Below are 20,725 nucleotides of genomic sequence, written 5' to 3' on the forward strand. Positions count from 1 at the left end.
AGTCAGTAGCGTAAAATCCAGACGAAATCCGTGTTCGAAAGGCCCGAGTTCAGATAATCGAAATAAAGCGTGAAAACAAATAATCGAAGACAACAATGGGAACAATTCCCCCCAGTGGTATTTGAATTCCATTGATTGCATGAATTATTGTGGAGATATTTAGGAAATCTTGCGATAATCTTAATGATTGTTGAAGTCATTGGCCTTTTTTAAATGGGTCTCTACGGGATGTTTTTCTTAACGCATTGTTGGAAAAGAATTATTTTCGTTCGAATTATTGTTTTATGAAAAAGTGTTATTTAAAGAATTGTTGGAAATTAGATATGGTTTGAAAAAGCTGTTTCAAAACGTTGTTGGGAAAATCATTGTCGCGTAACACATTGCTTGAAAAAAATCAGTTTTATATCATTTTAAAGCCTTGCTCAATAACCACTGTCATTTCCAACATTGGCAAGAAATACTGTCGTTTGAAACATTGTTGAAAAATACTGTTGTTTGAAACATTGTTGAAAAATACTGTTGTTTAAAACATTTTTGAAAAATACTGTTGTTTGAAACATTGTTGAAATATGGTGTCATTCAAAACATAGTCGAAAAAAATTAATTTCAAACATTATTGAAAAAACTCATTTCAAACACAGTTAAAAAAAATTAATTTCAAACATAGTTGAAAAATACTGTCGTTTGAAACTACTAATTTATTGTTATCACTAATAACTTATTATTAATTATTAAATTTAAAAAAATTACTAACAAATCCACTGGACAGATCTTACGGATGTCTTGGAACTACGTGAGGATCACGTTATTATAATTTAAAAAAAAAATGCTGAAAATTACCGTTTTAAAACATTGCTTAAAATTACTGTTGTTGTAAAGCATTGTTGAAAAACTACTGTCGTTTAGAATTTTTTTTCAAAATTACTACCGTTTTAGAACATTATTGAAAGTATTGTTTCGATACATTATTGAAAGTATTATTTCGATACATTATTGAAAGTATTATTTCGATACATTATTGAAAGTATTATTTCGATACATTATTGAAAGTATTATTTCGATACATTATTGAAAGTATTATTTCGATACATTATTGAAAGTATTATTTCGATACATTATTGAAAGTATTATTTCGATACATTATTGAAAGTATTATTTCGATACATTATTGAAAGTATTATTTCGATACATTGTTGAAAAATACCGATATTTTGAAATATTGTTAGGAAATGATTGTCATTTGAAACATTGTTAGGAAATGATTGTCATTTGAAACATTGTTAGGAAATGATTGTCATTTGAAACATTGTTAGGAAATGATTATCATTTGAAACATTGTTAGGAAATGATTGTCATTTGAAACATTGTTAGGAAATGATTGTCATTTGAAACATTGTTAGGAAATGATTGTCATTTGAAACATTGTTGGGAAACGACCATCATTGGAAACTGTCGAAAATACTGCCACTTAAAACTTTGTTTGGGAATACAAATACCACGACAAGCAAAATGCCCAACGAGGTTACTCGTTGAATACTGACGTTGTGAAACATTGTTGAAAAACTGTTATCAAAACATTGTTTGAACTGCCATTCAAAACATTGATAAAAAAAATCAGTCTTTCAAAAGCATTTTGTAAACTGTAATCTAAGATATCGTTGAAAAAAATTTCTGTAAGTATAGAAACATTGTTGGAAACATCACTGCCATTTGAAAATGTTGGAAAGAATATTATAATATTTGTTATTGAATATCAAAATAATTGTTGTGATTGAAATATTCGGGCATTGTTGAAGAATCAACAATATAAAAAAGGCATTCGTGGAAAATACAGATCAGCTTAAAAATCCTTCACAGCCACGGAAATATTAAATTTAAAAAAATAATAATAATGATAATGTAATAATAGTTATAGCGACAATTTTATAATGGTGATAATAATTTAACAATAGCAATGATAATAGTTTAGCAATAGTACATTCATCAATTGTTGAAAATTATCAAAATCCAACAATTGTTAAAAATTATTAAAATTAAAATCCACGATTGTAAAAAAAAATATTAAAATCCACGATTGTAAAAAAAAATATTAAAATCCCTCAATTGTTGAAAATTATCAAAATCCATTGATTGTTAAAAATTACTAAAATCCATCGAATGCAAAAAAAACTTATTAAACTCCATCGATTGCAAAAACTTCTGCCATGAATTGAAAAAAGTTATTAAACTTCATCGATTGTTAAAAATTATTAAAATTCATCGATTGTTAAAAATTATTAAAATTCATCGATTGTTAAAAATTATTAAAATTCATCGATTGTTAAAAATTATTAAAATTCATCGATTGTTAAAAATGATTAGAATTAATTAATTGTTAAAAATATAAAAATCACAACCTAGCCTATAAATATAGACTATTCCAGCGTAGGCCGAATTCCTGTCACGTTTTTCCGAATTCTACAACAATGGTCTTCTTTCCATCTCTTGCTAATGAGGAAAGGATTGACCATTGTTTTTTTTTTTTTGGGGGGGGAAAGAAAATCTTTGTTGTTCTTTTCCACGAGCGCGTTCGTTGCCACCACTTTCACATAATCGGGCACAAAATAATAATAAAAACGTACACGCAACCATCGAAAACGGAAATATACGCAAAAAAAGGCGTTTATTTATTTATTTATTTTATCATTTTACGTAAAACAAGCCGGAAAACGCGGAAACGAGATCCGACATACGTCCGTTCTTGTTTTCTTCCTGGGTGTTTCGATTGTTACCGATTTTTTTTTTGGTGATTCGCGTCGTTGATAAAAATCAATCACGATTTTCAACAATCAGTATATAAACGCGCAAACAATCAAACTTCGAGAAAGTAATCAAAAGTAATATTTTTTTTCTGTATCGATTCCTTATGGTGATATCGTGGTCAAGATAAGACGGGACAACGGTCATTTGCAGGCAATCAGTGCGTAAAAATAACCTTAATTTTCTAAGGTGTTTTTTTTGTGTGTGTGTGCGTACAGTGTTGACCAAAATAATTGTTTATAGTGAAAATGTTTGTTTCCTGTATTTTATTTTTAAATTGATTGAATTAAGTTGGAGTAAGCAAGCTGGTTGGATGAGCAATTTCCGGGACAAAATACTACAGTCGAATCCCGTTATAACGAACTCCAAGAGAGATTGGAGAAATCACTTCCTTATAACGAAATTTCGTTACAAAGGATTTCATAGTTTTTGTATTATTTCTATGCAAACTTATCTGGGGGATTAGAAAAGTGTTCGTCAAAACAAGATTTTTTCGCTATTATTGTATTCGTTGAAACTGGATTAGAATGTATTATGTTTTATTTTATGACAGTGGTTCCCAACGTGTAGTAAGCATAGGCCATACGTCCCGTATTTTCACGTAATTTTGGGTTATCGTGACTTTTTTTGTAAAAAAAAAAAATGTTCACGTATTTTCAACGAAGACTGCTTGTATTTTTATTCTTCATTGAAATAAAAAATTGAATCCAGAATACATTATATTATGATAATTATAACAAATAATGAGAATGTTGGGGGGAGCTTCAAGAGAAGAAGGAGCCTCACAAAAGAGATCTGATTGAAATTTTCGAAAAAATGCCAGGTAGGGTCTCAGAACAATCACTTGGCCCGGGGGGGGGGGTGTCCATAATGCTGTTAAGACAGCCTTGCCAGGGCCGTATACTATATAGCCACCCTGATCTGATGCACCCCGCTAGGAAAACACAAACGCGTAACTATATAACACGTTGCTGTCGGCGCAAAACACCTATTTTCCTAGGAAAACCCGGCTTAAACAAAAATGTATTTCACGGAAGGAAAACATTCAAATGATCAGATGGCCATATTTCATGGAGAAAAATACGTTAAACTAGGATCTTAAGTAGGATAAAATACTGGGCATCGCCAATCGCCAGAGGTAGGCACACAATCACCAATTATTATTATAATTGCTGACAAATTGCGAAAAAAAAAAAACGTTGAACCAGAAAAATATGTGAGATGAATATTTATTGCATAATGATCATAAAATAATTTATATATATTGTGAAAACACTGTATTTGTGACCTCAGTAAATATTACAAATTCAATATTTATTGTATAAAAAAATTCGGAACCAAAATGAAAGGAATTTAATACGGGGCACACGTCGAATTGTTTTGGACATTCTACTGGTTCTTGGGTTCAGAAAGGTTCAGAAACGCTGCTTTAGGTTTACTCAAGACTTTCCTGGTGGGTAAGGAAGCCCCTTCTACGTTATTTTTAGGACAGGAGGGCTTGCCAAGCATGCCAAGATATACGCAAATCTTCTCATGTATACTGAAACATTTTTTTAGTGGTAAGCAAGCCTTTTACGCATTTATGGGGAATCGCAAGCTTCCTATGCTACATTACGAGGGATACGCAAGCTCTACCAAAAAACGCATATCTAGGGATACTGAAGCTTTTTTTATAGTAATAAGCAGGCCTCCTATGCATTTCTAAGGAGATTCCAAAAAGCCCACTATATTTCATATTTCAAGCATGAAAATTTACTAATTACTGCTCTACGCCGTATTTTGCATTTCCCATTCTCTACCGATGCCCCCGAGCATAATTAGTTTGTACAACAGTCAACTCGGCCCTGCCTACAAGCCTACTGCAACAACAAGCATAGGGCCGAAATACTACCCACGTCTTTCCCGCTATTGAAAAATGCAAATCCAAACGAGAAGTCAAACGGTCACAAACCAGTCTCGTGAAGAGTATAAAATGTCCGAGAGTCGTCTCCAGCAAGGTCTTAGTCGGCCCTCGGGACATAACCATGATATAAAGGACTGACCCTCGTTTATTATTTTCATTATTCAAATCTAAGGCCGCAAAATTACAACCGAAAGACCCCGGACATTGGAAAATAAATTTTCTCACGGCATGGCATTTCCATAAAGCAGCGTTTCAAAATGACGGACACGTCGGAATTTTTTCATTCATGTTTTCGGTACGTAATAACTCGCCCCGTGCGACCCTGGGTCTGAAATGCATCAAAATGAGAGAAAACAAGACTTAATTTACATATATTTTTTTTGCGTCTGGGGGTAATAACGTATTCACAATAGAATATGGCGGAGTCATAACTTACGGTCAATATTCAAATTCATCGGATTCATGTCCGAATGAACTTCAAGAATTGATTTTAATTTATTGGCGTGATTCTCAACTAACAAATTACGAACTCTCGTGGCTGGCCATATCTATTTTTAACGAAAACGGGACAACATCAAGCTGATCTGGCGCCTAACAAGCGGTAAAAAATTACTCGTCATTAGCTGTGATTGAAACAAAATTGTGCCAAGTATAAAGACACCAATTTTCTGGACCGAAAATAAAACGTGTGGCCAGCCTAGTGTACTGCATAGCAAATATTAGAGGCGTCTCCTTGTTTTGCCCTGTGCAGGGGGCCGCCCCGTTGGCCTAGGGACTTCCAGATTGAAATCGCAATTATTTCTTTGACATTAGAAAAATTTCAATTAATATTTTACCATTAGAAATTCCAGTAATTTTTTTTTTTTTAATTTGAAATACTCAACAAACAAGCCTCTTATGAATAATTTTAGTTTTTCTCGAACTGATCGTTTTCATTTTTTTCACATGCTTTTACGTCTAAACGCTAAAATATAAATTCAATTTTTTACCCCAGAAATATTTCAAGCTTAAATCGCCATTAAATTTTTGACATACAATAGAAACATTTTGTGAAAAAAAATTAACGCCAGTTTCAATTTTTAATTGATTAATTAAATTTCACAATCAGTTTTTGTTTCATTGAAGTATAAAAATAAAATTTTCTTACAGTGAAAGTAATGTTTTTTTATGATTTTTTAAATAGAAACTAATTTTTTCTCCGTAAAATTAAATGAATTTTCTCATTCAAAACTAAATAAATTTTTTCATTGAAAATTTAAAAAACTTTCTCATTCAAAATTAAATAAATTTTCTCATTCAAAATTAAATGAATTTTCTCATTCAAAATTAGATGAATTTTCTCATTTAAAATTAAATGAATTTTCTCATTTAAAATTAAATGAATTTTCTCATTCAGAATTTAAAAAAAATTCTCATTCAAAATTAAAAAAAAATTCTCATTCAAAATTAAAAAAAAATTCTCATTCAAAATTAAGTAAATTTTCTCATTCAAAATTAAATGAATTTTCTCATTCAAAATTAAATGAATTTTCTCATTTAAAATTAAATGAATTTTCTCATTCAGAATTTAAAAAAAAATCTCATTCAAAATTAAGTAAATTTTCTCATTCAAAATTAAATGAATTTTCTCATTCAAAATTAAATGAATTTTCTCATTCAAAATTAAATGAATTTTCTCATTTAAAATTAAATGAATTTTCTCATTCAGAATTTAAAAAAAATTCTCATTCAAAATTAAGTAAATTTTCTCATTCAAAATTAGATCAATTTTCTCATTTAAAATTAAATAAATTTTCTCATTCAAAATTAAATAAATTTTCTCTCATTAAAAATCAAATAAATTTTTTCATTTATAAGAATTATGGGCAGAAACACGAACATCACTTCAAAATACGGACGTTTGGCAACCCACCCTCTCTAACATTCTTGCACGTCGTTTTACAGTCTGCCATTTTTTCCCCCAAACGATATCAAGTCAAAAATGATAACAATAACCTGTTCTTAAAAAATAAAATATTAATTTATTCTAAAATATTCGAAGAATTTAGGAAGTTATTTACATGTAATAATGGCGAATTATATATAAATAAAGACGGCGTCACGTATCCCCAGATGCGATTCATCGACCTTTCCAGATTCCAATCACAAATATAATTTAATATAATTTATCTTAATGATTAAAATTATACTAATAATTATAATTCCGTGTATATCGAGTTTATTCAAAGGGTTGTTTTTTTCTTTTCAGACTCAATTTTCTATTCGGAATAGAAATTCCGTTAAAATTAACGTCTGGAGCGAGTCACGTGACGAGACACGATTCATGTTTACAATGTCTTATGTCTATTTTCTAGGAGAAAATGCAAAAAAAAGAAATGTAATTTCATTTTAATAGAGGACACCGACAATTCAATTTCGTTTTGGACGGGGAAAAAAATGGCAACAGCAATCATCATGTCGAAGGATTCAATTTACATCTAGTGATTGTTTCTGATTGTTGTGAAAAAGACTGGTTCCGCCATGTCGGCGAATTCGACACAAGAAACGTCGATGTGGAAAGATTTAATTTATGGTTCTTAACCGGGGGTGCGAAAGAGAATTTTTGGGGGCGCGAGATGGGAAAAAATAAATTACAAAACATGTTGACTGATTATTCAGGAAAATTGAATTTTTGAATTCTTAAAAAAAATAATGAATTATAACTGGGGTGACCATAAGTCTCGTTATTTCCCGTGACAGTCCCGGAATTTTTTGTTTTTCCTGGCAGCCCCGACTTTTCGGCAAAAGTGTCCCGGTTTTTCCCGTTTTTTACACGAAGCCTACTTAAATTTTTTATCCTGTATTGAAGTCAAAGATTGAAATTATTTCTCAACTCATAAATTATATATTATGATAATTACAACTATAAATATACGAATATTAATTTCCCGCATTTCTATTGATGAACGGTTTTTTTTTTAGTGAATTCATTTTAATCCACTGCAATTTTCAGTAATGCTTAATTTCCCGCCCTTGTGATTTTTCCGCAATTTTAGAAATATTTGGCAACGTTTTTCAGTTTCAGTGTCATTTTTGGCGATAATTGGCGCTGTCCCGTATTTTCCCGTATTTCTCTCGCTGAAATATGGTCAGTCTAATCGTACCAATATTTTGACACCTCATCTCTTTAAACTTTCGCTTGCAGAAATACGTCACGCGAAATTTCCGCTGTAAAAAGTTTCTTTTTCGATAAGCGATCGTATTTGTTTTTCCATTTCGGTTGAGAAAAAAAATACCATAAGCGGGTTCTCAACCAGGGCTCCGCAAAAGCGAAAGCCCTTGGGACTCCATGTACACTATCTATGGCAGACATCTTCAATGCATTACTCGCGAGAACCACGGTGCTCCCTGAAGCACGCACAGTGCTCGATGATCTCGTCCGATTTCGTGCTCGCGAGCACTTGATCAACATTCCAATTAAACATTTTGCTTTCAAGGGCTGAAACAATCCCGATTTCAAGCATTCGTATGTCAAACTTGCCATAAAAGGTGCTCGCGACTTGGAAAAGGTTGAAGATCTCTGCTCTAGAGGCTCGAGAAAAACAGAAACAAAAACAGTGAATCTAAAAAAAATAATTATAAATATTTTTAACAGTAAAAATAAATCAGAAACTGATGAATAAATAAAAAATAGGCCCGTGGGGGCTCCGCCATAGAAATTTTTCACACAAAAGGGGCCCCGCGACGAGTCAGAAAAAGATTGAGAACTGCTGATTCACTTAAACTATTTCGGGGTATGTTTACATTGGTAACTCGTGTTATTAGTATTGTGCATGGAGATTTGCAGGTGTCGCTGTAACAATCCTATGCTAATGTGACGTCAACACTGGTGTTGCATACAAGTGCGGTTGAGAGAGAGAGAGAGAGAGACGACTCGTCTTCGCCTTTTCCGTATTCAATGTTTTACTTTTAACATTACGTATTGTTATCCATTTTAAGTTATACAGTTTCTTAACATGTTAACCAATTTGTTCAGAAGTTATGTTTTTAGTATAAATTAATCGTTCAATTTATCAAGATCTGAGTAGTGGAAGTTAGTTGGAGTCGGATGAGAGAGAGGGAGAGTAAATTAATAATTGTTATCACAATGCGGTTTTAAATAGCAATAATTTCTTGAGGCCATATCCATGGTGGTACGAAATGGTAGACCCGAACTCACAAAATGATTGACCGAACTTCCAAATGGTCGAAGCGGACTCGCAAATTGTGATGGGGACTACGCAGAAAGCCTGTTCAAATATTTTTCGTCGCTGCTCCAGGGCAGGCAAAATCCTATGCTGTTGTAGCGTCAGATTTGGTACCGTCGTGAACATGATAAAAAAAATTTAGTGAAGTGTCAAAGATATATTCATTTTTACAGTGATTGCCGATGGAACTATTCAATGAATTTTTCTTTTTCCAAATCTCAAAAAATGTTAAAAAATAGTAACTTTTTTTTTTTAGTTTCGTTTTTAAATTAATTTCCAAAAATAAAAATTTAATCGAATTTTTACGGCCAGTGTCCGAATTCCAGGCAGTTTAGGACAATTTTTTGGCCAGCCCAGCTCGGGGAGTATTTACAAGGGGCTTAGTGGACCATAGCCAAGGGTGACAAATTTGACCCTTAAATGCTCAGTTATTATTATTATCATTATTTTGCGCTGATAATTCTTTTTCGTAGTTGATGACACGTATAAAAAGACTGATAAAAATTATTGGGAAAAACTATCTCGAATTGTATTGCTTGCTTATACGGGGCTTTAAAGATACAAGAATAAACCTTTATGAAAAGCTACGTATTTAAGGTTTAAGGAATGGGCGGTCAAGAAAATTAGAAGAACGAGACAAGGGTGACAAAATTTGCATAGCCTACCACAAATTCGCTTCTGACAAGTGAGAAACTAGATGAGCGAGTGACTAAAGGAGCGATCTAGAAAATTTGCAAGCACGTTTGTGAGCAAAAGAGTGATCCGGAGAATTTAAAAGTATGTGAGTGAACAAAAGTGACCTGAAAAACGAGGGACCAAGTAAATGCGTTATCAGAGTGGCACAGAGAGTGAGCAAGCATCTGAGTGACCAAAACAATGACATAGAGAGTGTGAACCCTGGCCAAAAGAGTGGTCTAGGCAAGCATCAGTGCAACGCATCGGCCCACCCGGTCACGGCCCGGGCATCAAAATAATCAAATCTGTCTAAGATTTTCGAGATTAAGCATGTAAATTTCTGAGTAGAGTAGGGAACCTCAAAAAATCTGTCACCCGGGATGGGGAGAGAGCGTTCCATGATGTGCTTGAGACAGCCCTGGCAAACATGTGAGCTATCAAAAGAGTGACCGAGAGCGTTTGCTAGCATGTGAATGACCAAAACGGTGAGCTGGAGAGTGTTTGAATTTGCACCTATATTTTGGAGCCTGTAACCTAACCCCCTATCCCAATTCCTAAACCAATTCCAAAATATTTTTCGTCTTCTCACCTCGCATTTGGCACCGCTCTAGAGCAGCGCCCCGAACGGGCGCACGGCCCTCGAGCCCCCCCCCCCTCCCTAAAGCGTCATCCATCAAGGAACGGATTACGGATATTTATCTGCACCGTCCACTCTCACTAAATAAAAATCGAATCGGAGAAAAGAAAATGTATGATAATAACAACAATAATAATAATGATAACAAGAAGAACAAGGACTAGCAAGAATCTGGTCTGGATGAGATTCCTGAGAGATGTTGTCTGACCGTCAGAGAGAGAGAAGCCATAACAGGTTTTATTCCTTTCAACTTTCGATGCCATAGCTAGATTATGTCTTTTTTTCCCCCGTGGCATCCATCGGTCATGTCTCCTCTGGGGGGCCCCCAGAAAAAGACGTCTCCCCCCCCCTCGCCCCCTTTGGAAAAACTCTCTCAAGATGGAGGGGTTCCTAGCTAAAGAAAGAGAAGAGATTATGTAAAAAAAAAAGATTTTATAACAGGTGTGTATGGAAAAGGAGGGGGCCCACAAGAAGCAAGTTCTTTGGTTGTGTTTCCCCCCCCCCCTTGCTTTTTTTGGCAACCGGTTCCTTGAATGTTGTTGCCATTTAATGACCTTCAGAAGAGCCAAAATGTATATATATATATTCTTCTCACACATTTTGGGTATTTTGAATGCTTTCTGAACCCCGTGTGAATATAAACGTTGCGTTTTACGCGACGCGGTTCGAAATCGGTAGATGGCGTAATTTTTTTTGTGTAATTTATCGGTTCGGGATTTTTAAGATTTATCGTACGTGAGAGGATGGTGGTCGAAAAATTCTGGCTTGGTGTCATTTCCTCCGAGAGATCACAGGTCTGCAACCTTCTTTCTCTAGTCGAGAGCACTGCCTGTACTCGTCATCAAAAGAAGAGCACCCGTTACAGCAAATTTGGCTTGCGAGTGCGTGAGAAATCAGGATGGTTTTAATCCCTGGATGCAATGAGTGCAATGCGTTTAATTGGAACGTTGATCAAGTGCTTGCGAGCACGGAATCGGACGCGAGCTTCGAGTACTCTGGGCGCTGCAGGGGAGCACCGTGGTGCTCACGAGCAACGGGTTGAAGATGCTTGTCCTAGATGTATCTTTAGGAGGTAATGGCTTGGTCAGTTGCTTTCGAAATAGAAAGATTTTTAACAGGTCCGTAACTAGACTGGGGCAACTGGGATGCTTAGAGGCCCGATCCGAATTTGGGGCTGTCATTTCTCCACATCCTAAACGCAGGGTCCTAGGCTGGGATCTTCAGGGGCCCCAAAGCCAGACTCTTCACGGGCCCTTCTGTAATGAATTTATACCAGGGAAAAAAAAACAAAAAAATGATAATTGTCCCTCTCCCCAGGGCTGGAGCAACACCCCTCTTCTTTGGGGGGGGGGGAGTGTTGACTGGAGCTCTGTCAGCCCTATCCTTGTGGGAGCCATTAGGGCCCCCCGCCCTACAAAGAAAAAGTACATTTATTTTGTTTATTTCTTGGAAATTTTGAGCGCCTTGTTTGAAGTAATCTACAAGAAAGACTCGCTCCCAAAGAAATCATTGAAAAAATCAAAGAGGTGGGGCAAACTCCCCTCTTTTCTGTAAAATATGCAATCGCATACGCGCTTATGAATTTGCATATAATCCGGGCTGTGATTATGTTATTACTTGTGCGATTTAGTTAAGTTCGATCAAATATGTTGATTCGCTTGCCAAAAAAAAAAAAAAAAAAAGGTTTTTTGTTAGCGTCTTCTGCTACTACTTCACCAAACACCAACTCTGGCCATATCGCTATATTGCAATTTACTGCCATTAGTGAGTTGGATTGGAAGTGAAGGTGCTGTCTATCGGTGGTCGCCTCGAGTTCGTTTGGGAAAATATCTTATCTATACCCTCCCTTGAGTTCGAACCCGGGACCCTGACAACAACCTTCACGATGGTAGACGAGCATCTTACCACCATGCCACTCGGGCGCTAGCGCCCTCTGCTGGTGACTTTAAACACTCATTTTTGAATCAATTGATATTTTCGCAATTTTTTTTTTTCTTCTTCTTTTAAAATAAAATTAATGTCACGAAGTAATTTCACAATTATTGTAAAGAAATTTATTATAGTTAAACTTAATATCAGAGTCAAATTTTCGATACAGTCAAATATCGGTTAAAATAATTTTTGTTCTTGTAAATTTGAAGTCATTGAAATTATGTTTAACTTTTGTTTTTCATCGAACAATGAAAATACATGTTTAGTTTCTGGAAAGTCATTTTAAAGGAACTAAATTAAATTTATATGAAAAATTTAATACAGGTTTCTATTTCCCTCCAAATTTTTCAAACCCCCGCAGGAAATGTATCTAAAAGTGTCCTGATCCGTCGAAAATAAGACCTCTGGCTATGTAACCATTAAGTATTATAAAAAAGTGTTTTTGTGATTCCAAGAAATTATTATCCCATTTTTGCTCCTAAAAAAATCATTTGAAAGTACTTCAAAATATACATATTTTAAACACTACACTATGCAGCAATTTTTTTTTTTTTTGAAATACATAAACTAACCTCAAAATCAAATTTTAACCTGAAAGAGACACATTTTCTTCAAAAACAAACAATTTTCCCCCAAAAAAACTCGGGGGAGGGGGGTATCTATCTACCCGAGGAGCAAATTTAAGAATCCTGATTGAAACTGAAGCAAAAAAAACCACCGTCATTAGTTACTAATGCAGATGAAACCGAACGTCTGTTTCAACAAAGTTTCAATGTCGGTAATTGCGCGTGCCAAGCTAAATTAGTTTCGTTTTTAGCGTCATCTGTCTTTCATTCTGGATGATACGTCTGATTTTGTGCATATGAATTTCGGTGAGAGATATATTTTTACTTTTCATATCATTTTTTTTTATACGAAGAAACAAATTTTTAAAAATTTATAAAATTTGTTTGATTAACTTTCAGAATTTTATCAATTGACAGAATGTTAATTAATTTTGAAAGAAAGTATACTTCAATCGTTTCATCTTCGATCTGGTATAGTATTGTTATAAAGGAATTCCATATGTTTGACATTGTTCCTGTGTACGCTTATCTGGGGATTAGAAAAGCCTTCGTTAAAACGAGATTCGACTGTATTTCTTTCACCAACTCTGAAAATATTTTTTCACCATTTTTTTTTCACTTTTTCTGAAATTTTCATAAATTCTGAAAATACTTTTTTATTAATTTTGGGAACATTTTTCATCAATATTCTGAAATGATTCTTTCATCAGTCGACTCAACATTTACGCATATCTCTTTCAAGAATTATCTCATGATATGCCGATTTGAATCAAATATACTTAATTAATAGGTGTTCTTCTCTGGGTACGGATTCCATTCCGTACCCAGAATCATTAACGGACAACAACAATCTTCCCAGATGCGAATTAACCTCATTAACTGATGAGAGTCCATGGGCCCCCCCCCCCCCACCATTTTTATAATAACCTTACCACAACAATTAGCATATCTTAGCGATATTTTAGTCGTAGAACGTTCTAGAACCCTCATCACTTTTTTTAATGACCATTCTAGGTATAGAGATGAATAAAACCTGAGAGAGACTATGAGTCCGAGATCTATTAAGGGACCGCGGCCATCATTACCAACAAACATTATAGACGGGTCATCTTACGCAAAAATGACCCCATAATGGATATTCAGGTAAAAAAAAAAAAGTGATCATTAGAGAGAGAGAGAGAGAGAGAATCGCTATTGGATATTATCATCGTGAGGTGAATTACCAAAAACATGACCGACATTTCCAACAAATACACCATCGTGACTGTTTTCACATGCGAATTCATGGATATGTGAATGACCATTGCGGGCAAAATGATCGGGATATGCAAATATTTATATCCCCCGAGGTGGATGGGAATGTCCTTATTTTTGATGTCTATTTCGTTCGAAGATATTGTTGTCTAATGTCCGACCAGTTCATGAAATGACTTCGGACATTGGCCGTAGCAATATTTTGTGTGTTATCATTTTCATTTCGCGATGATTATTATTATTATCGTTTCCCAACTGTCAGGCCATTTTCTTTCCCACACACTGGAATTCGCTTCCGGACATTTTTGTGGCCAATTAACTGCACGCACGTGACATAAACCCGTCATGGACTTGTTGCTTGGGGGGCTTTGGGGCCTCATGACTGCTCGGGGCCTCACGGATACTTTCCTCTCTTGTTTGTGCGTATGTGGAAGGTCCTTAATCGGGTGGAATACAACAGCGTTTCTCAACCGACGGGCCGCGGCCCGATACTGGGCCGTGACATCATTCATACCGGGCCACTACTGATCAGCCGTTTCATTTTCCTATATTCATTTTGCATTAGTCGTGTAAAGTGTAGCGTCCTTCCACTTACAAAAATAAATTAAACCGGGCCGCGGGCTCCCAAAGGTTGAGAACCACTGGAATACAAGGTACACGTGTTAAAATGCATTGTACGTAGGAGATTACATCCTGTAATCCAAAAACCGAGCTTATTTGCAGGCCCCCCGCGATAGGGACCCATGGGTGTGTTTGGAATTATATCAGGGCATATAAGCTTGAATGAAAGAGTAATTATATCGCGTTGATAAGAGAACGGGACCGAATATTATTCTGCGAATGTGTCCGTAGCCTTCATTTTATTCTTGAATTTTAAATAAATATATATTCTGAAATAATTTAAATATTCTTTCACTTAACAATAACGAATAGTTCCGCAAATATTTTTCATTAGCTCGAAATCTCAATAATTCTTAAATTCTTTCCTTTAGAAGGATTTTTTGTTTTCATCAATTCTAGAATTTACAAAATTTTTTTTTAATCAATTCTGAAAATATTTGTTTTTCTTTAATCTGAAAATATTTTGTCATTAATTCTGAAAATATTTCTCTTTTTCTTTTATGTATTCTAAAAATATTTCTTTTCTATTAGTTACTCTGAAAATATTTTTTTCATCAACAGTAAATTTTGAAATTTCATCAATTCTGAAAAAAAAATTTCATTACTTCTGTATAAATATTTATTTTTCCTTCATTTAATATGAAAATATTTATTTTTCTTTTACTTATAAGTAATAATTCAAAAAATATTTTTCATTTACTCATCCTTAAAATATTTTTCATTTCCTCATCCTTAAAATATTTTTCATTCCCTCACCCTTAAAATATTTTTCATTCCCTCACTCTTAAAATATTTTTCATTTGCTCATCCTTAAAATATTTTTTTCCCTGCAATTATTCTGAGACTACCTCTTTCAATTATTGTGGATTTTCGTTAGTTCTGAGGATATTTCCTTCAACAACTGCAAATTTCCAAAAATTCTGAATGACCATCATTGAATGTCCTTTTTTTTTGTTTTGGGTGCTGACCTTACCCACTCCAATTCTGTCTTCACGAGGATTCAAGGCTGCCCGAGAAGTGATATATCGGGCCCCCGAACTCGCAAAGACGGCCCATGCAGTGAGCAAAGCCACGGGGTCTCGTGTTCAAGGAGAGTTTTCACGTTAGATACGGTGGAAATAGGAAATATCGATGTTAATTCATCCTATGGTACTTTGAGCCTCGGGTACTGCCTTGCTGCCATCAAGAAGCTATACCCATAGGCGGAGATAGACTAAGGAAGTATGGGGGCCACGGTCATTATTGCTGGGGGAGCGTGATGATGATGTCAATTCATATACATTTATGCATTAGATCCGTCGACTCCACCTGTGACGCTGGGGGGGGGGGGAGGGCAATGTCCCCCCACGCCCTCCCCCTCTGTATCTCCGCCCATGGCTATACCGCAGGGCCTCTGTGACGGCGAGCGAGTCATTTCGCCTATATAAAAACTACGCGGTGGCATTCGTCCACCACAACTTGTGCAAACATTGCATTTTGTCCGAGTAATATCATGGGCATGGCCTCCACATCCTACCGCAGGGCCCCTAGGCCGAAGTATTTTGCGGGGCCCCTTTATGATGAATTTACAGCGTGAAAAAACAAAAAATGATGAGAATCATCGCGGGCCCTGTCAGCCCTACCCTTGTGGGGGAATATGATCATGGGCAATCAAAAATGAAAAAAGTAAGAAAATGATCTTAAAAAGGTGATCGAAGATTGAGAATGATCAATGAACGAAACTTACATCCTTGTTCCTGGTGGACAGCAGGGCTCCCTTGCCGACCCGGACGTTTTCGCCTTCGAACACAAGCCCGCACGGGGCTGGCACACTGTAATCCACGAAATAGTCGTCCTCGTCGTCGACGAAATTCGCCGAAACAACACAACTACCACTACTTCCATTGGTGGTGGAATAACAACCGTTCAAGTAAGGAACGGATTCCTTGCCGTCGATCATCACCAACGCGCGCTTCTTCGAGATTATGGCAGCTTTGCATCCGAACGGGGCTGGCTGAAGTGCCACGTGGGAAGTCACTTCCTTACCACGGAAATCGAAGACCATCGAATTGCCCGACTTGGGGACGCTGTTGTTGCCACCATTCACCAACTTCTTGAACGATAACGATTCCTCACCGTTTTCCACAACCATGCAATTCGTCGTCAAAGTCGGAGGAAGGGTCACTTGAGTCTTTTCGTCAACATCCGAAGGGATCCTAGATGGAGCTACGACGACGTCCTCCAGACCATTACTCGGCGCAACCTCATCAACAACCGGACAATCTACACTTTTGTCGTCGACGATGGTCGAGACGGTCTTGGTGGTCAACTTGGACATCGTCGGCGTCTTAGACTCGTCATCCAGCTGATTCCTGATACTGATGCCATTCCTGCAGAGATCAGAGTTGAATTTTTCGATTATATTCGGAGATCCATTGCTGACGTTGTTGTGATTGCAGACACCATTAAGATTCTGTGCTGGTGATGATTGGATGACAGCCTGCTGGACGTTGTTGCTGTCATTTTTCGTAAACGGCATTTTCTCTGGGATTTTTGATTCCTGCACCACAGGTGACGAAGTTGGCGTTGGAGGTTTGTTAGACACTGTCTTCTTCAGCTGTGGCTTGTGGAGTGGAATCGGCGGCTTGGAATGGTCCGCTCCTTCTATGTACTTAAGGGCCCGTAAATTACGCCTGAAATTGCTTTCCCTGGGCTTCTGGGCGGGTTCGTCGACGATGGCCGTTTCCGCTTGGACCATCCTCTGGCTAACGTTGATGTTTTTCATGTTCATGTTCCTGACTTGAGCCTCGACATCTGTTAGGTCATTCTTCTGGACGTTTTTGCACTGCTTCGGGGCTGAGTTGCTTACCACAACAGCTAGGTTGTTGTTGTTGTTGTTGTTCTTCTTCGCGATTTCTTTGGCACATACTTTCGGCTTGGGCGGTAGGATTTTTGATGGTGCCGCTGCTGCCGTGTGATTGGCTACACCGTTCATTTTATTACCGTTCGTCACCGACTTGAGATTCGTCGACGAGACGGATTTCGCGGACGCCCTGAGAACCGGAGGCCTCCTACGTACGTTGCTGTTCATGCTCCCAGTCTTTTTCGAGTCCGCGGGTTCGAACATCCTCTTGTAGGTCTTCACCGTGTCCGGCTTGGGCAACTCCTCGTCACAGATCGTCAACACGGGACGGTTCAAGGGTCCATCTTTCCTTCTTATGAGCTTCGGTTCCCGCCACGGAGCCTTATTCTGACCATTGGTGATGGACGCGTTGGTGGACATTGTGGTGTCTTTCTCGGAATCCGTCTCCGAGATGTCGTTGGATTGCGATTCTACATTAAACAGGAGCGTGTCCATACTCTTCGCCCTCTTCAGGTTACTCCAGGGTGGTATCGACGAGCCGCATTCCTTCTTGTTCTGGACGAACATCTTCTGATGGTGGCCCGCCGAGTGTTCCGGAAACGACTTAGTCTCGAGGATGTTTTCCAAGCTGCAGGAACGTCTCATGGTGGAGTGGAATCCTGCTCCTCCTCCCCTGCCTTGTTTCATGGTGATGCTCAGGAACTTCGTCCTTAGTTTGCTGACAATGCCCGGACCATACTGGAAGTCGTTGTCCTCGTCGTCTTCGACGGCGGTGTCTCCACAGCAGGTGTTCGTCGACTCGCTGTCGGCTTCGGAACACGACGAGATCGAAGTCGTGTGCTGGTGCTGTTGACGCGAACAGCACAGGTCGCCGTTCCCAACGAAGTTGCCGTTGGTCTTCTTGTCGACTGAAGACGACGACATGTTTCGACAGCTGTCTTCTCCCATGTTTCCCGAGAAATACTCTCTCTCTCAAATTCCGTAAGATGGAGACGTCGAAGATGAAGAGAGAGAGGCCCTATCCGCCCTTAGAAGATGTCTCAATCCAAATTTGACATGCCCAGAACGAGAACAACCTCCAATATTAAGGAAGAAGCACAACAACAACAACGGTAAGAGCTTTTCTTATTATCCAAAGGATGTTACGCGTATGGGATCACGGACCAGACTGTCGAGAGAGTCGACCGACTGAACTCCGGGTTGGGTTACCGAAACGGAACGAAACCTGCTGCTGAAGGGAAAAGAAAAGGGGCGCGACTGAGAACAACGACCTCAGCCAAACTGCGCCAAACGGATCCGATTTTTCTCGCCAAAACAGATACCGCCAAAATTTCAGCCTATTTAAGCATTTGTGTATTTCTATCAACAAAGGTACAGGGGCCCCACCCAAATAAAGGTTCCTCCAAATTATTATTTATTTTCTTAAATTAAAACAAATTACAAAATGTAATACAATGCACAAATACAAACATAAATTACGCAAAGACACAACGACACAAGATGCATTCATATATTAATTACATGAATTATGTTGCCCCAAGGGACGCTAAGGTCCATCCATACTTACTTGGTTTTTAATAATTCTGAATTTTTATTAATTCTATGATCAAAATTCTGATTTTATTTAATTTTTGAATTATTTGTCATTAAATTTTTATTTCATTTAATTCTGAAAAAACATTTATTTCATTTAATTCTGAAAAAACATTTATTTCAATCATTTTAAATTTTCATTAAACTATTTTTTTCCATTTAATTCCAAATTTTCATTAAAATGATTTCTTTTCATTTTTAATATTCATTGGTTCATTCATTTCTTTCATTAAATAAGATTTTCTGCTAATTCTGGAATTACAGTCAAACCTCGTTAGTGCGTCACCCGGTTAACACGTCACCCCGCTTACCGGATCACTTTTTGGTAGTCCCAATTATCCTCAGGCGGGAATTGGCACAGCTATGTCTTACTCCGCTTAACGAGTCACTCGCTTGCTAAGTCATATTTTTGTCCTCCCGAGAGTGACTCATTAACGAGGTTTGACTGTATTTATTGCACTTAGAATTATTTAATCTGGATTTATTTAATGAATCAACCCTTGGCGGATCGTGTGGTCCCTTCTGTAAGATATTAGAATGTAATATGTGTTTGTATCTGTATTAATTGTATTGTCTTTATGTGTTAATTAGATTTCAAATTTCACAACTTTGATTCTGCGGTTTTTTTTCTTTTCTTTAATTCTGAATTTTTTCTTTCTTCAATTTTTTCTTTCATTAATTCCGAATTTTTTTCTTGATAATGAAAAATTCAAAAAATTAATTCTAATAATTTTTTTCATTAATTCTATTTTTTTTCATTAGTTCTGAAGTTTCATTGATTTTCAAGTCATTTCTTTCATTTTTCTTTCCACCAATTCTGAAATTATTTATTTTATTTAAATATGAAATTATCTACTTCATTATTTGTAAATTTTCATGAAAAATTGCTTCTTTCATCGGTTTTGGATTTTCATTAAAATTGCTTCTTTCATCGGTTTTGGATTTTCATTAAAATTGCTTCTTTCATCGACTCCTAATTGTCATTAAAGTTACTTCTTTCATTAATTCCGAATTTTCGTTGAAGCTATTTCTTTCAGTATATGTGAATTCTCATCAGTTCTGAATTTTCAATTGTTTTAAAACCACTTATTTCATCAGTTCTGAAATTATTTCATCCATACGACTTTCCATCAATTTGAAATTATTTATTGTACTTTATAAAAATTTTATAAATTAATTTTTTTGACTAAATTAAAAATTTCGTTAATTCTAAAATTGCATTAACTTTTATTCTTTCATTAATTCTGAATCTTCATTTAAATTATTTCTTTCGGTTTTTATGAATTCTTATCAGTTCTAAATTTTCTCTCATTAATTCTTAAATGATTTCTTTCACCAATTTGGAAATTATTTCCTTCATTAATTCTAAATTTTCTTTAATTCTTCTTCTTCTTTCAAAAATACATGAATTTTAATCAACTTCCGTTTACATAGGGCGTTTTTTTTTTTCAGTGTATCTATATTACAGAGAGCACCGGGCCTACAACGATAAAATCATCAAACATTACACTTCACTCATAGTTCGAAAAATATGTGGTAGATGGCAGCAGTATAACCAGCATTACACAGTAACAAGCTTCACGTTAGCTTCACAACACGGACACGCACATTCCAACATGTACCAATTCGTTAGAAGTTCCGCAGAAGAATATGGACGAGGTATATGTCTGGTTTAGT

The 20,725-nt window shown here is 36.3% G+C and overlaps 1 protein-coding gene across 2 annotated transcripts in view; it reads right to left on the reverse strand.

The window, feature by feature from the left end:
* bif (protein phosphatase 1-binding protein bifocal) overlaps positions 1-18,649 on the reverse strand; it is a 65,085-nt gene extending 46,436 nt beyond the window's left edge. Inside the window, exon 1 of one of the 2 annotated variants that reach the window (XR_016195130.1) lies at positions 16,340-18,627. Coding sequence is in view for 1 of the 2 variants with exons in the window: in XM_089250891.1 (XP_089107017.1) it covers positions 16,340-18,403 (2,064 nt within the window). In the remaining variant the exon portion in view is untranslated. Of the gene's footprint in view, positions 1-16,339 lie in introns of both variants that reach the window. The other variant, XM_089250891.1, reaches the window with a different exon arrangement.
* Between the last annotated feature and the right edge of the window lie 2,076 nt (positions 18,650-20,725).

Source organism: Pholcus phalangioides, unplaced genomic scaffold, assembly GCF_987345545.1.
Source record: "Pholcus phalangioides strain wild (caught in Gottingen) unplaced genomic scaffold, Ppha-v1.0 ptg000024l_1, whole genome shotgun sequence".
Classification (NCBI taxonomy): domain Eukaryota; kingdom Metazoa; phylum Arthropoda; class Arachnida; order Araneae; family Pholcidae; genus Pholcus; species Pholcus phalangioides.